General features: G+C 42.4%; 1 protein-coding gene across 17 annotated transcripts in view; it reads left to right on the top strand.

Moving 5' to 3' along the window:
- Positions 1-839: 839 nt before the first annotated feature.
- EPHA7 (EPH receptor A7) overlaps positions 840-16,836 on the top strand; it is a 164,158-nt gene continuing 148,161 nt past the window's right edge. For 13 of the 17 annotated variants that reach the window (XM_035559509.2, XM_035559507.2, XM_035559512.2 and 10 more), the window contains exons 1-3: positions 850-1,214; positions 5,274-5,338; positions 9,622-10,291. In XM_035559509.2, coding sequence (XP_035415402.1) covers positions 1,118-1,214; positions 5,274-5,338; positions 9,622-10,291 — 832 coding nt within the window. In that variant the 5' untranslated portion in view covers positions 850-1,117. Of the gene's footprint in view, positions 1,215-5,273; positions 5,339-9,621; positions 10,292-12,125; positions 12,188-16,836 lie in introns of those variants that run through there. The other 4 variants (XM_050709688.1, XM_035559511.1, XM_035559505.1 and 1 more) reach the window with 2 other exon arrangements.

Raw genomic sequence — 16,836 nt, 5'->3', positions numbered from 1 at the left:
CCTCCCCTTTTTTTTTTTTTTTTTTTTTTTTCCCCTCCTTCCTCCTATTTAAAGCGTCTCATTGTTAGCGGATTACCGTCGCTTCAGGTTACACCCGACGGGAGGAAGAAAAAAAAAAAAGAAAAGAAACAGAAAAAAAGAAACACCGGCCCCTTCCCCGCCCGCCCCATCTAACAGTTACGACCGTTCAGCAGCTGTTAATATTTGGGGAAAACACGGGGAAAAGGGGAAAAGAAAGGAAACGACACGGCAGGGTAGGGTAGGGCAGGGCAGGCAACCCTCGTGGTGCTGAAGAAGTTGACTTCGGGCACGGAAATGTCCCAGGTACCACCCCGCCGCCCCGACCAAGTTTCCTCCGGGCAGCGGCAGCACCCGGGGGCGCGACCGGCCACGGGACGGGACGGGACGGGACGGGACGGGACAGGACGGGACGGGACGGGACGGGACGGGACGGGACGGGACGGGACGGGACGGGACCCCCATCGCTCCCTGCCCCGGCAGCTGCAGGGCGGGGACAGGGGTCGAGCACAGGGGGACCCCCGAGCGCCTTCATCCGGCCCCGTAGCCCCGGCCCCGTTGCCCCGGCCCCGTTGCCCCGTTGCCCCGCGCTCATCCCGCGGCTCCCCAGTACCAGCGGCAACCCGACCCCGCCGCCCGCTCATTGGCCGACCCCGCCCCTCCGCCCGCAGCCACTCGAGCGCCGGGCTCGGCCCGCCGGGCGCCGAGCCTCGTCGCTGGTTGGACGCCTCTAGCTGTCAATCAGGTTGAGGGACGGGCAGCCGCGCGGCCGCGGTCCCGCCCCCTCGCCCTAATTGATATTATCGGAGCGCGGCGCGGGCGGCCCGGCTGCAGTCGGGGCTCGCGGGCGGGCGGCCCGGTGCGGGACCGGGCAGAGGCGCGGAGGAGGCGCGAGCAGCAGCAGCAGCAGCAGCGGCGGCACCAGCAGCAGCAGCAGCAGGAGGAGGAGAAAGAGAAAGGCAGCCGGGAGGGAGGGAGCGCCGAGCCGGAGACTAGCAGAGCGAATTCTCCACCGTTCTCTAGCACCCAGCAAGCGGCGGCAACGGCAGCGGCTAGGAATAGATAGCTAGAAATATCAAAACAGCCCCGCTCCTGCACCATGGTTCTGCGAAGTAGGCTTCCTTCTTGGATTATTTTGTGCTCCGTCTGGCTGTTCCGCTTTGCACACATGGGGGAGGCACAGGCTGCGAAAGAAGGTAAGGTGATGCGGGAAACAAAAGTTTGGGCTTATTTATTGCTTTTCGCACGCCAAGTCTGTGCGGCGGCTTAGGGGAGGACCTGCCTGCCGCCGGGAGCTGCTTGTCAACCCCCCCCCCCCCCCGTTAATTTCTTTTTATTTTAATTGCGGCTCGGGGGAAGGAAAGATCAAGGCGTTCACTATATATATGTGTATATGAGAGAGACCAGGACAACTACCTTTGCCCTGGGGATTGAGGTTTGGGAGGTATCTGCACGTGATGGAAAAGCGTGGGGCTGGGGAGACAGCCCCCGGGCTCGGGGATCCGCGCAGGGCAGCCCCGCTCCCCTCCGGCAGCCTTAATCCTCCGGGCGAGGTGTGGGGAGGGCGGCTCATCCCGCTGCTCCCCGGGCAGGGGCTGGGGGCTTCAGGGCTCGGGACGATCCGGGGGAGGCTGCGGGGCAGCCCCGTGCCGCTGCCCGCCGGGGGCCTGCAGCGCTCCGGCCCCGCGGTGCCGCGCAAGGAGCGTGGGAAGGGAGCATCGGGGTGCAAAATCGGGGCTTGCATCTCCGGGGCTCCCAGGCTAGGCATGCATTTGGAGGGTACAGCCCGGCGTCGTGTGCCCGCAACGCGTGTGCTGTTCCCCGGCATCGCTGGAGATGGGGAGAGGTTTCGGGAAGGATGTTTTACACCATCTGCATATCACTACGGGGCTTCCTAATTCCCATTAAACCAACACTGGGATCTGTAATGCGAGCGCCGGACATTTGTTCCCCCCCCCGCCCCTTTCCTTCTTCCCCCCCCACACACAGAGAAAACAGGGAATTTTCTATCGGAGACTGATGGAGGTGTATAAAATCCAGGTCCATTCGGGGACCTCTTTTCTCACACTAAGAAAATCCGAAATGATTTAAAAAGCGCCCCGGTCACGTTTGACAGCCAAAGGCGAAGGTCCGTCTCCATCTTCGGAGGGGAGAGGGGGAGTAGGGAGAGGGGAGGCAGGGGCTTTGTCGGTATCTGTGCGTATGAAAGCATTTGGAGTCCTACCCCCCTTCCCCCCCCCCGGTCGGATACGTCAATATTTTCACCAAACAGTTGGCATGCAATAAAATACCACTTCAAGCCTAAAAAGAAAAAAAAAAAAACCCTCAATTAAAATGTCCCCTCTGCCCTCAACAGAAGAAGGAGATGGCGAGCCTAGAGAGGGAAAGAGGAGAGAGCTTTCCCTTGGCAGCGTCTCGAAAGTTTATTCGGGGGGGCTGGGATACACAGAGCCCCCCACTCGGGGAGCAGTCACGCGTGGCCGAGTGAGCGGGGCCGGGCGGCAGGAGGAGGGGTGCCGGCAGCCTGCCCCGCTCTGCCCCGGAGGCTGTGCCTGTGCCTCCGGGCGGCAGCCTGCCTCGTGGCTGCGTGTGCCGAGGCGTTTATGTATGCATTTATATACGGTGTGTGTGCAACGTGCGGGCGTTTGGGGAAAATCAGCCTAGCCACAGGAGGGTCAGGAGGGGGCGAGCGGCAGACAGGGATTGATAGTGGCTATACCTGCCGCAAGCTCCGAAAACTCTCTCGGCAAAAAGAGGCGGGATGGGGGTGTGGGGGGGGAAATAACTTTGCGGCTTCACCCTGGCCTCCATAAAGCGCTGGTCGCGGCTGCAGCCCCTCGTGGTTCCCTTCGCTTCCCTCTGGGGACGGCACAGGGGGGCGAGGCTGAAAAGTTTTTCGACTTTCCTTGCTGCAGCTCGATAAAAGATGCTGGAGAGGAGCGGGGCTCTCTGGCACAGGGGGTGTCGGCGTTACCTGCCCAGGGGTCGTCCCGGGGCTGCCCCCGCGGACGCCCCCTCCCCAAACCGGCTGCTGGGAGGGGACCGCGGTTGCACCGCTCTGCTGCTGTCCGGAGCGGGTGCGCGGCCGCGGCTCCATGGGGAGGCAAGAGGCCGCCGCTTTCCGAGTGCGCGGTACCTCGCGGAGCCCCTTCCCCGAGGCGGCGGGTTTTACGCCTCCTGCCGCTTTCTGTCGTCCCGCAGCGGAGCGGAGAGAGGGCGGGGGGGAGGGGGGGATGGCAGCGAGCTGCGCCCCCGCGGAGGGCCGGTCCGCGGGGAGTTGCGCGCCCCTGGGCAGAGGGTGCCCGGTGCGCATCTCCCGCGGGTGCCGGGGGTGCGCGGAGCGCGGCGCCGCCCCCTCCCCGCCGCCGCTTCGCAGGAGCCCCCGGCGGCACCGCGCCTCCCGGGCTGGGAGTCGTGCACCAGCCGCCCGCCGGGGATGCTTGTTCCCAGTAACTTTCGGGGCGACGCGGAAAGGCAGCGTTTTTCAGGGTATTTGCAGAGCAAGATGCCTTTTTTTTTTTTTGTTTGTTTTGCGTGTTGTCTTTCTGGGATGTGCCCGCCCGTTGCTAAGTGCTGGAGAACTGCTGCCAAATAAAAAGTGTAATGAATTGCAGCCGTGGGATGTTGTGCTGGTGCTGAAAAGGTTAAATTTTTCACGGTACCTTTTCTTCCAGGATCGTTAGAAATGTTCTTGTTTAACAAACCACCACATACACCACCTGCTTTTCTATAGAAAGTGTTACAAAGTAAAGCCTCTTGGATCCAAGCTTAATGAAATAAGCAGATAATCTTTCTAGAAAGAGACTATCAAACTTCTTTAATGAGTAGTTCGACTTTATTACTGAAATACAGGCCTGGAAGCTAGCGTTTTGTGTTCAACTAATATTTCAGATATTACTGGACGAATCTTTAAATACTTTCTTTTTAAGTCGTGCCATCTTTCTAGTAATTCATTGAAGTTTTGTATTAAATTCTACCAGGAAAAAAGGCTGAAAGCAGAGTTATAACCAATTCAAAAGACCTGATAAAAGTTGCTTCCAGTTGAAGCCTTAAATTATGCATTGAAATTTCACTATTTAAATGATGTGCGTAAAGTTATAAATAGCTTTAAAGCTATAACCATATTGAATATATTTAAATTAGAGATGTGACATTTTATTTACCAGATAAAAGTATGAAGTTAAGTATGCAGTTTTGAAGAAGGAATCTTCAAAATGCCAAGCCCAGATACATGGCTGATCACCGTATAGCTTTGACTGTTTGAAAAGAAGTATTACAACAAATGATTTCATGTATTTTTTTGGACATCACAGATTAATATATGTATCACTTGAAAGTCTTTCAGAAAGTTATAATAATATATTTAGAAAGAGGCATATAACTGTAATTGAAATATAAAACTTGCATATAAATGTATATTTGGAGGTAATAGAACATCAGTAATATCCTCCAATATGTACTGTAAAATAGTTAAGAGCTGGTTTATTAGGCTGTGATTAACCACTTTCTGAAGCAGGGTCACGTTTAGCTGCAAATAATTGCACTGCTACTGGAATTGATGTTTTTTTGCAGAAGTGTCACTGGGGTATAATGACATGAAGATTTTATTAAGCCACTGCTATAAAATGAATTAGTTTGACTTTGTGTAAGTAGTATTTTGTATATGCAGTGTAATTGCAGGGTCTCTTATTTTCTGTATTCCTGTTTGTCATTTGTTTATGGAATTACTACTTAAAGGGCATGATTTTTCCTTTCTTACTCAAAAAGACCATTGCTTCTGCAGGCAACTCATGGTAAGACATAGACTAGACCTGTCTAAATCAGTTTGGATAAGTATTGAAATGCTGTTGTTTGTTTGTTTGTTTTTAAGCTCATTGTAAATTTCCCAGCGTATGGGAAGTGTCCTCCTTATGACAAAGGAGATGAAGGGAACGTGTATCTTAATGACTGATTATTAATAATTTTAGGGCATTAGGGAATACATTATACTTAGACTTAAGCAATGAAATTGTTAATATTAGTATATATCTGTTTATATGTGGATGGTATAAAAGCATTTAATCATCTATGTACATGTAAATGCATAGTTGTACTTGCAGATTTTTTCAATAATATGAACAAAAATTAATTTGTATAAAAATATATTGTTTTATTATTTTTAAAATTTAGACTTTGTTCTTTGATTTTATTTTCCTGTATATTATATTTAACAAATGGTGGAAATTCTTCTTTTTTTTTTCTTCTTTCTTTTTTAGTAATATTGCTGGACTCTAAAGCACAACAGACAGAGTTGGAATGGATTTCCTCTCCTCCCAATGGGGTAAGTACTCCATGCGAAAATTAAGTTCATGAAGATGAGTAGTTATTTTACCAAAGCAATTGCAACACTTGCTTTAAACTAGCTCGCTGTCATATTTCTCTCATTAATTGTACCAAGTGTTTATGGCTCTTTCATTTTTAGAATGGAAAGAAGTGTACCTCGGGTTATAGTGTACAAACATAAGCTAATTAAAAGGAGGAGTCTCTTTGCAAGCTCACCTAAACATCCTCAGTAGCTTTTCCTTTTTACTGTAATCCTTTGTGGTGTACTAGAAAACTCTCTACATTTACAACACAGTATTTTAAATCACTTTTTCCTTTATCCTTTAGGAACAGCAGATATACTTCTGTGTGGAAACTTTCTAAAAATATGTTTTTCGTTTTCTGTATAAGGGGCGATCATAAATTTGTTTATGATGTTTTCTTTGTAATTGAATAGCACAGATTGAAGTGCTCTAAAATAAAAACATTTATACTGCAGATGTGTTTGAAATGACATTCCAAACTTGAAACATCCCCAAGTCTTGAGGATCTTGATATCTGGAACCAGGAACCAATTATGTGGTTAAGGCCACCTCCAGCTTGCTTACAAATTAATCTCATGGTATTCCGTGAAATGTACCATTGTATGGTAGTACATCATTATAAAAAATGAGACATTTAGAAACATCTGTACTATTGTCTTATTTATTATATATATAATGTTGAGAAATACTGCTTTCATCCTGAATTAAAAGTGATATAAAACCCCTTCTTCCTCAAGTCTTAAGGAAGAAGGAACATTTTCAGAATGATACAGTGGGTATATTGTCCAACCTTAGCTCAGTCTGAGAAATAATAAATTATATGTCTAGTTCTTACTCGTGGAAGCAGTCTTGCAGCATCCACTGTGACTCCTTGCATGAACAAGGACGTGGGGGATCAGGCCCTTAATCTTCAGCGCATTAAGAAATCTGGAGCCAGAAGAGCGTGAAGTGTGAGTGGGGATATAAAAGTGTAACAAATCCTTTAAATAAGAAGAATGAAAATCTGAAAGTGTCTTTCTTTAAAAGCAAGATCGTAAAATCAATACAAGCATAAACTGGAAATGAACGTAAGAACTTCATAAAGAACGTAACATGAGCTCAACACTTATGGTGTCTAACAACGTCAGCATTAGTGTTTTACATTGATTGAAGCCTTTACCAGAGGTGTTTGAAAGATTAGGTTGGTGGCAATTATGTTACGCTAACCTGTAGATAATGAAAGACATGTCAACACATTACACATGTCAGCATACTTAAAGATGAAAGTAGAGTCAAATTCAATAAATGGTAAAAGGGAACTTTAAGAGGTAGAAGACAATTTCAATGAAATTAAAAATGAATGAAAACTAATGACTGGATGTTTGTGTGAAAATGTTCAGAAGTAGTTGTCTGTGTATCAATATAGAAATACCATTTTAATAGTGTAATTTTGAAAAAAAATACTTTCAGTTATTGTTTACTACGTAGTAAAGATTTCATGAGAATAAACACAGAAAATATACCTCTTGAGTGAAGCTACCACTTCACCGTAGTATGGATTATATCACCCAGGCACTTGTTAAATACCTTATTCAACTGCAGATGTTACATCTAACACTGATCTCAAATATTGTTGAAAAAAACTAACAAGTTTAAATACTATATATTGGAACCAACAGAAAAGGATACATTCAAATAGGATGGCATGAATATCACCATATGTAGCAGCAAGTTAAAGAAAAATTGAATTTCCTTCCTATAAAAGCCAACATGGAATTCGTCACTTTAAAAATACTTATGAGGTATGATCTCAGGTGGTATAGGTGAAGACCTATCCTGAAGTACTGATGATTTTTTTTTTAGTTTCATAGAGAAGCAGGTATGCAATGGACTATTTGAAGTAATAGTTCTGTCATTACTGAATTAACTTCTAAGTCATAGTCCCATATATTTTTTTTTTTTAAGACATGCATATTCCACGGCTTCAGGAAAATGTGGAAAGCTAGATTTCAGCCTTCAGCTGGAGATAACATAAAGTAAGACTTCTTATCTGAATTTAGTGTTTTGTAGCCCCGTACAGTGAGCTCTTGCCTGCATGACAGCTCTTTTATGTCACAGGAAAACAATTTGATTTTTGTTAAATATATTTTGCTTCCTTTTTTTTTTTTTTTTTTTTTTTGACCAGGGTGGGGACATGAATCTATTTTGATGTGGCAGAACCCTATTGATGCTCAGAATCTGATGAGTCAAATTCTGTTCTGTGTTGCATTAGAACTGCTCTTGCTTCACAGATATGATACTTTCCCTAACTGGACTGTCTTATTCCAGAATCTGGCTTGGTGTGTTCAGGGAGAACTGCTTACACAAGATAAAAATATTCCACCTGATGTGAAACTGAAATTATAAAAATCAGTAAAATTTTAGCCTTCATGCCTATTTTTTCACTTTTGGATTGGTGCTTTATTTATTTATTCATTCATTCATTCATTCATTCTTCAGTGTGACGGTGCCAGAAACCCTGGTCCCTTCTTTTTCCCTGTTCTTGTTAGTAGTGCTAGTTCTCAGGGGGAGCTGGGGAGAATCTTACTCATTCAGATCTAATAAATTTATTATCAAAATAATCTGACATGAATGCAGTTCCATATGCATTCAGTTCAGTTGACTCCATGAGCATTTAATATTTCAATAATTTAATACCGTGTATATATACGTATAATACCATACATACCACATCTATATTAACTGTAGGTCTTTGAAATATACTTTGATATTTAGAACTTCTGTGCATTTCAGCATCTGTAGTCGTAATATATTTTGTGGTGATAACTTCCAGCATCAATCCAGCTACATCTGCTTTTTCTTGGAGCAGTAGGCCAACATTAAAATGATCTCATTTGCTGTCAGATAGGCTTGTAAAGTACTGTATGCTGCATGGTCCCTAGTCTGGAAAACCAATGCCTTCCATGCTTGGTTACCAGTATGAGGAATGTCAGTGGGTGCTCTGTCCTGCAGAGGTGCCAAATATCATAGTTCCGCAAAGCACTTAAGCACATGCTTACCATTAAGCTCATAAGTACTGTCATTGATCTTAAGCGTGAGCTTAAGTGCATTATTGACACACGGCCAGAGGGCTAAGTGCCATAAGAAGTCATGGTTGCCTATATCATTGGGTGAGGATAGCTCAAAAAACCCAAACCCTTAATTTATTACAGCTGCAGTTTCTGCAGTATGTTTAATGTTACAAGAAATATGAAAAGAAGTGTGAGATGTACACTCTTTTGGATGTACCTGCGCAGATTTGCCTGGCTGATTTCAGGGGAAGGTTTGCCGTTGCCGGAGGTGCACATTTCAAAGTCACCAAACTCTGTGAAAGACTGCTGGTCTGTTACACGCTTCCAGGTTTGTTACACAGTTGTTACCCTAAGGAGGGAATAACAACAAAACCCAGGCTTTGAACCAGAGAACTTTCAATCATGTGGGTTGTTCTTAACTGAATATTTAATCTAATGGTTCATTTGAACTCCCAGCCAACTGAAATTCGTTTCTTTTAACATGGATGCAGCCACTGAACAAAAGGTGAGTCGAGGAGCATCTGCTTATATGTGTTGGTTTGTGAGTAGAACGGAACATGGAGTGAACAAAAAGAAGACTACCAAAGTGTTTTCTCACTTTCAGACTTTTAATTCTGTCCTTTGTTTCTCGTTGTCTCTCCATGCCACTTTCATCACATAGAAGTGAAAATCGTACACCTCATAAGTTTCAGGAGCCTTCTGCTTTCGTTACAACTGAAAGCTCCACTCAAAGTTTTCTGCACAAAGGCTGAAATTGCACAATAGGCAATTTCAGTTTCTAAGACTTCACTGATTTTAGGTTTCTTCTGGAAATGAAGCTGCCTTTTGGTCTTTGCTTACCCAAAACTATCATGACCTTAATGAAATGTGGGAGAACCCAGTGTGGAATTAGAGCTTGGTACGTTGAAAAGCCTTTTCTGAAGTTTCCCCTTTAGAATTGTGTCCATGATGTCAAAATGATTTTTAAAGTTTATTTATTTATTTTTTATATGTGGGAAAGATATAGATGGGGGGAGATCTTCCAGTTGGATTAATATGTGTTTTCTTTATTTGGATGTTTAAGAATATTTTAATAATAACATACTTTTTATGAAGCCTAACTGTTAAAAAGGAGCGAGACTTAAGTTGTGTGAAGCTTTTTTTTCAAATACACAATAGTTACAATGTCATATTTGTTTTATATTACTAACTGCTTGTTATTATTTTAGTGGGAAGAAATTAGTGGACTGGATGAAAACTACACTCCTATACGAACATACCAGGTATGCCAGGTCATGGAATCAAACCAAAACAACTGGCTTCGGACTAACTGGATTGCAAAAAGCAATGCACAAAGGATTTTTGTAGAACTGAAATTCACTCTGAGGGATTGTAACAGTCTTCCTGGAGTTCTGGGGACTTGTAAAGAAACTTTTAACTTGTATTATTATGAAACAGACTACGACACTGGCAGGAATATCCGAGAAAACCAATATGTAAAAATAGACACTATTGCAGCAGATGAAAGTTTTACCCAGGGTGATCTGGGGGAAAGAAAAATGAAACTTAACACAGAGGTGAGAGAAATTGGACCTTTGTCCAAAAAAGGATTCTATCTTGCATTTCAGGATGTAGGGGCCTGCATTGCTTTGGTCTCTGTCAAAGTCTACTACAAGAAGTGCTGGTCCATCATTGAGAACTTAGCTATTTTTCCTGACACAGTGACTGGCTCAGAGTTTTCCTCTTTAGTTGAAGTACGAGGAACTTGCGTCAGCAGTGCAGAGGAGGAGGCTGAGAACTCTCCGAAGATGCACTGCAGCGCAGAGGGAGAATGGCTAGTGCCTATTGGAAAGTGCATCTGCAAAGCGGGATACCAGCAGAAAGGAGACACGTGTGAACGTAAGTAAACATACAGCTTGTTGTAATATGTGCAAATACAGGTTTATATTGTACCATCTTATTATTTCTCTGCAACAGAAATGCATCATCAGTCTGCATCTAAAGTTTTCACATCCTCAATCTGTAAACTTTACACTGGCCAGTCTAAAGCAGTCAGTTTTTCTAGGTATGGACATCGGCAGTTGTGTACTGCATTTAACTTTATTCTTGTTTACATTTAAAAACTTGTGTGAAGTATAAATACTGATTCAGGGCTAAAACTCTGAGCAATTTAAGGTGACAGTCCTTATACTTCTTGGTACAGAACATTGTATTAATACCCCTGAGTGGTTAAAGAACTTGTTCTTTTATATGGTCTGTGACGATTACAAGGAAACTAAAACTGAGGAAATAAACTTAGAATGAGATGTGGTTAGTAATAGAAATAATGCACACACAAAAACTGCATTACAGATTTGTGTCATGAATGCATACAAATTGAGAATATTGTTTTAGGTCTTTCAAACAGAATATCAGGTTTCCAGGGTGAAGTATGTTTTCCTTTCTACAATATCTTATGCATAAAACTAACTAAACTTTTGGTTTGCCAGGGGATCATGGTGATTAGTTTAAAATACTAGCAACTCAAAGACTATTGTGTTGTACTTTCTAATTCAGGCTGATTCAGTTACACATTTTTAGAAAAATACTTACACGTAGCATTGCTGTCAGTGGGGCTACATGCGTAAGAAGTTTCTGCTTTGTGTAAGAAAGGATATTTTACTGTCTCTACTTACAGTAAAATCAATACAGTTTGTTTAAAGACATTTTTATATACATTTAAAACAAGGTATATATCATTCTTATCGTAAGATAAATTATTTATGGTCACATCTTTATCATATGATAGACGTATATTAGTGAGAAATGTTGCATGTAAGTTGCACGGGTGTTGCATGTAACACCTCCAGCCCCCACCCCCCCCAAACCCACAAATCTGTGAAGAGGAAAAACCTACAGAATCTCAAAACCAAAGATGGCTGCGGTCAGTGAGTCTGAGATGTTTATGTAAGGATTTCAAAATCTGTAGGGGATTAGGATCACCCTAAAGGAAAGAAAGTAAATGTGCTCATTATTAATAAGTTGTCCTAAGGGAAAAGCTTGACTGTGTTCCTGATGAGTTTTTTTTTACTAGGAAATTCTATACAAGGTGAAGTGAATTGATCTAAGGCCTGTGTAGCCTTGCACAAATCTTTCATTGTTTTGTTGGGAAGGGATGAAGGCTTATACACTACAGAGGGTGATCTCATTAGAAATAATCAGGGTGTGAAAAACTGCCCACATGAAACTGCTCAGCAGACTGTATTAAGGCTCTGTTAAAAATATTAAGCAGTATGTCCTATTTTGAAACCTGTTTTGATGTTTTCAAATGTTTCTTTGGAGTGACTGTCTTTTTTCTTTTTTCCTTGATTAGGGACCTAGTCATGGCTGATACAATGAATATACTAATTTTATTTGTCTTTCAATTGAGAAGAAAGTATCCAAAAAAGACAACAGTACATGTTGGGAAGTGAGTGGGGGAGAGGGGCGTTGGGGGTGTGGATAGATAGAGAAGAAATCGGTGTTTGGTAACTGGAACTCAAGTAACTTATATATTAAACAGGCTTCTTAATTTCTAACCACACTGATGTTGACAAAAGAATTAAATGATAACTTGTACTTGAGTATAACCGTATGCTCATTTGCAAGAACACTTCTCACTTTTGGCTTGCTTCCAAAGCAATCGCTAAGAGAATACACTACTCTAGAAACAGTCCAGAGGATAATTTATGGTATTTTTTTTCTTTTCTTTCAGGGATCCTGTTAAGAGTTTGAAAACAAACTCTGGCTCCATATTGAGGCAAGTTAATGTATTTGAGAGAGGAAAGGTGGGAGGCAGCCGCTTGCCGAATGTGCACTGCTGGCAGCACAGAGTCAGGGTGATCTGAGTGACTGTGGCGCACAATAGTAATTGCAGCCTGTGACGCTTGTTAGCCATGTCTGTGCTTGAGGATGTTATTAAGTATGATCAACTATGTAGTGACCGATAATACAGCTGGCACACTGATACAGCATCTGTTTTTTTGTGCCAGATATTGAGAGAAACTTATCTGAGCATTGACACTAATGCAACTGGCTATCTGTTACTGTCAAGCTGTGTAACAGATCAAGCAGAAGCAAGTCGATATGTGCTTCCTTAACCCAGAGCTTTTATAGCCCTGTCTGAGGGCTCACTTCTGCAAGTACTTTGTACCTGGCATGCTGTATGACTTCTTTGGGACTACTCGTGGTAGAAAGCATTGTGCTCTGTCAGGATGGGCAAAAGTCTGATTCCTCTCTCACACTTACTATAGCTCAGCTGAATTAATTTAACACAATAGGAAGGCCTTTTAAAGATACAGAATAATGCCTTATCTGTCTGCATTGTATTAAAGGTAGGAATAGATGGCCACATTGTAGTTCCAAATAGCTCTTCAAACTGTAACACAGTGGGGTTTTTCATTTGTATTAAGCTGGCTTGATTGGCTGACTGTGATTGAAGAATGTGATCCTTTTGCATATAGCTTCTCTCCTGTATGCAAAATTTATTGAGTTCAGATACTAAAACAATTTAGTTTTGATTTATTTGAATTCTGCACTGGACGTGCTGCCAGAAGATTTGTTGTTGTTGTATGAATGTAAGTAACTAGCAGTGTTGGGAAGGATAAGGAAGGAAGCAATCATGAGTGGTGAAACACATAACCTGGAGACTGATCTCCCTTGTGTTTATTCTTCAGTGGTCAGTCTTCTAAGTTGAATTCATCTCTTTTTCAGATGAACACTGATTACTTCTCAGTGGTCTAGTGGGATAATGAATAAGAGAGCCTAACTCGAGAGAGCTCACAGTCTTCATGTAAGGCAAAATCTTAAAGTTTGGTGAAACAAGCATGAGAAAACTAGATAAGCATGCGAACTTTGGATTGCAGAGTGTTGTTTTTTTTTTTGGGGGGGGGAGGGAGGGACATTACAAAGGACACTCTCTTCAGTATTGATCATATGTCTGCTGGTGTGTGGCACTGGGTTGAGGCAGGGAAATTTTACCTCTTAAAGTACTATACTGAAAAGTACCTAGCAAAGGTGCCTGAAGGGTACTTAGCAAAGCTTCCAACATCATGTACTGTGTGTCTGTTCCAGAAAAAGAAAAAAAAGAAAACACCACCTCCAAAACCCGATGAAATTCTCACTATCTGTAGTAGACTCCCAGGAGATGTAACTTTGATTTCTTTCTCACAGTGGAGTCCAGTCGATATGTTGCACATGTAAAGACCACACTGGGGTCAGTGACTGGTATTTGAATGAGAAAATGATTCTTTGAGAACTAATGTAATGTATTTTCCATCTGTTTCATGTTAGTTGGGGGTGGGATGAGAGAATTATATTTGCTCAATTGGAGCAGTAGAGAAGGTAGTTTCAGAAGGTAGGAAGCATCTCTTAATATGACTGAGCTGAAAAATTAAATAGATGATTTGGCACTAAGTCCAAACAATCAGAATTCAAGGCAAAGCCAAATGGGTACATTTTACTGCTAAACATTTTATAACACCATGTGCATTAACAGTTGTCTTATTGGCCCCCAAAATGGGGAGGGTTTTATAGCTATTTGTACATTTTGTCTTGGTGAGGTAAAAAGGGAGCTAGAGGCTTTTCTTTCCAAACTTTGTTATATGATATACTTTGTGCCAGACTACAAGCTACAGCTACATCTGTTCCTTTTTTTTTTTTGGAGGGGGGGATTGTCAAACTTTTATATCTTGGCTTTGTGAAATATTACTTGATAACAGATGCCAAAACAGAATTTGCCTTATGTTTGTCATATTTGTGGTAAAGTGGCGTGTTTTTCTTTTTGTGTGAGTGTTTTTTTTTTTTTTTTAATACTCAGGAACATGCAACATGTTTGCTAGCAGAGGGCAATGAATTGAGGGGGGAATGTGAATAAGATGTCATTAAAATAAAAGTTACTATACTTCTAAAAAACACAGGATGCATGCTTTGTTATAGTTTGGCCCGGGTGGTGTGTCCCAAAGCCTGTGGGTAACCTGCTAATTGAATAGCCGTTTTTGATATTCCTGCATTTTCAATTTGAAAATAGTTTAGTGTGTGGAGAAGGGGCAAAATGGTAGACAACTTCATCAGCAGCAAGTATATTATCAAGACTCTTTTTTTTTTTTTTTAAGAAAAGTTACCTTTCCTGCATTTACTTCCAAAATTGCTCTTGTGAAGAGAATGTAATTATTCTCAGCAACTTGAACCAGTGCCAAGAATGAGGACATTTTTGACAGTTTTGCTATTTTCTATAAAGCCAATGAAAGTTCAAAAGGAGAGTCCTTACCTCCTTCCCACCTCCACTTAAGATATTCAGTAGTTTTTCTGTCCTTTTTAAACAAATGTATTTGTGATCAGATAGTAGGTCCCAGACACAACCACATTGGAACTACTAGATTTTTAAATACGTTGTGTAAGTATCTTTCCACAAAATTCAGAAAAATATAACATACTTACAGGTGAAAACTTTGAGCTAGATCGTCAAGAGTACTAAAGATGTTTCTACTATGAATGCAGAATTGTAATCTTTACTTCCATCCTCGTATGGAGTTTCTAGACAGTTAAGTGTCTTGGTTTCTTTCACCCTGGAGTCTTCTGACTACCTTTCGTGCCACAGAGATGTGGTAGAAATTGTTTTTACTATTATTTTTATTTGCTATATCTTTCTTTTAGAACAGTCTAGTCTTCATAAAGGAGGTTTTCACAAATTTGTCAGTCTCCTTAGGTCATTCTCGTTTCTTTGACCTACTTTGTTCATGTCATTCAACCTTATGAATGTATCAGCACAGAGATGAGAAGAACTATCTCTACCAGGATACGTATCTTAAGCTAAATAACAGAAAATGGCTTGTGTTCTCAGTAGTCAGGGCTAGCCATCACCTGAAGAAATTTGTACCTTCATGCTTCACAGAATATCCTGAGTTGGAAGGGACCCACAGGGATCATTGAATCCAACTGCTGGCTCCACAAAGCACTAACCTCAAAATTAAACCGTATGTCTGAGAGCGTTGTCCACACACCTATTGAACACTGGCAGGCTCAGTGTCATGACCACTTCCCAGGGGAGGCTGTTCCAGTGTCCAACCACCCTCTCAGTGAAGAACCTTTTCCTAATATCCAGTATTAATCTCCCCAGTGCAGCTTCATGCCTTTCCCTCAGGCCCGGTCACTGTAAACAAAGAGGAGAGATCAGCCCATGCCTCTCTGTTCATCCTTTTGAAGAAACTGTTGGCAACCATGGGGTATCCTCTCAATCTCCTCTTCTCCAGGCTGAACTGAGTGACTTCAGCTGCTCTTCACCCCCCCCCCCCCTCCCCCCTCTTCACCAACTTCTCCTTTGGAAGCTCTCTAACAGTTTTATGTCCTTTTTACACTGTAGTGCCCGAAACTGAACACAGTAGTCGATGTAAGGCCACACCAGTGCAGAGTATATACCAGGACAATCACTTCTCTCAGCAGGCTGCCAGGGCACACTGTTGTCTCATATGCAACTTGATATTAGCTGGAACCCCCATTCTTCATAGCATTTGTTCCAGGTCTCTGTGTTGTGGTACCTTTTAACCCTAAAATACATTTTTTTGTTTGTTTGTTTGTTTGATTGTTTTTGTTTTGTAGTGTTCCTTTGCCTGAAGTGTCTGAATCAATTTGATTATTGTGACTACAGACCATCATAGTCTTGGTAACATAAGCCTTTCTCAAGTCTGACATGAAGATATATGAAATGTTAGGTGATGTTAAGTTGAAGTGATCAAGAACCACATGGTGGAGGTAATTGCAACTGGATAGCTCTCATCCATGATGCCATCAATGCTCCCTGAAATGAATTAACTGGAAAGCTAATGACTGGTTTAATTTTCCATGAACTAGTTGGTTTGCTCCAGAAGAGCTGACAGTGGTTGAAATAGTACATACAGGTGGGCAATCAGGAGCCCAGATCTCAGAAGCATAAATAAACCGTTAGTTAACATAGTTGAATGTTGAGCTCTTTCCCTTCTCCAGCCTCTCTTCTTTCCCTCTCCCTATTCCTCTTCACAGATTCTGTTGTCTTCAGGAATTAATTTTATTTTTGCACTTTGCTAGAGCTTTGAGTATCAATTTCTTAGACTCAATTCGTTGTACATTTTTTTCCCCATCAGATTCACTGCTGATCATAAATTTTGAAAACAAAACAAAACAACAAACACAAACAAACAAAAACAAACAGCAATGAAGTCAAACAGAACCTTAATAATTTCTCCTTCAATTACAGAGGAGCTGTCTTTTTACAGGTCTGGAATACCACTTCTGAATTAGCTGTGGTTGCTCAACAGCTGGGCTGTTAACTCCTCAGCCATAAAATCTGTTTCTTCTAAATAAAGCTTTAGCTGGTGTTTAGAATTGGAATTTCTTGGTGTCAAGTCTGTTGCCCAGAACCATATATCTTGCTGCTGAAGCAAACTTTTCTG

Source organism: Cygnus atratus, chromosome 3 (assembly GCF_013377495.2).
Source record: "Cygnus atratus isolate AKBS03 ecotype Queensland, Australia chromosome 3, CAtr_DNAZoo_HiC_assembly, whole genome shotgun sequence".
In the NCBI taxonomy this organism is placed as follows: domain Eukaryota; kingdom Metazoa; phylum Chordata; class Aves; order Anseriformes; family Anatidae; genus Cygnus; species Cygnus atratus.
Note: the sequence above shows the minus strand (reverse complement) of the source record. Positions and strands in the feature narration are given on the sequence as shown.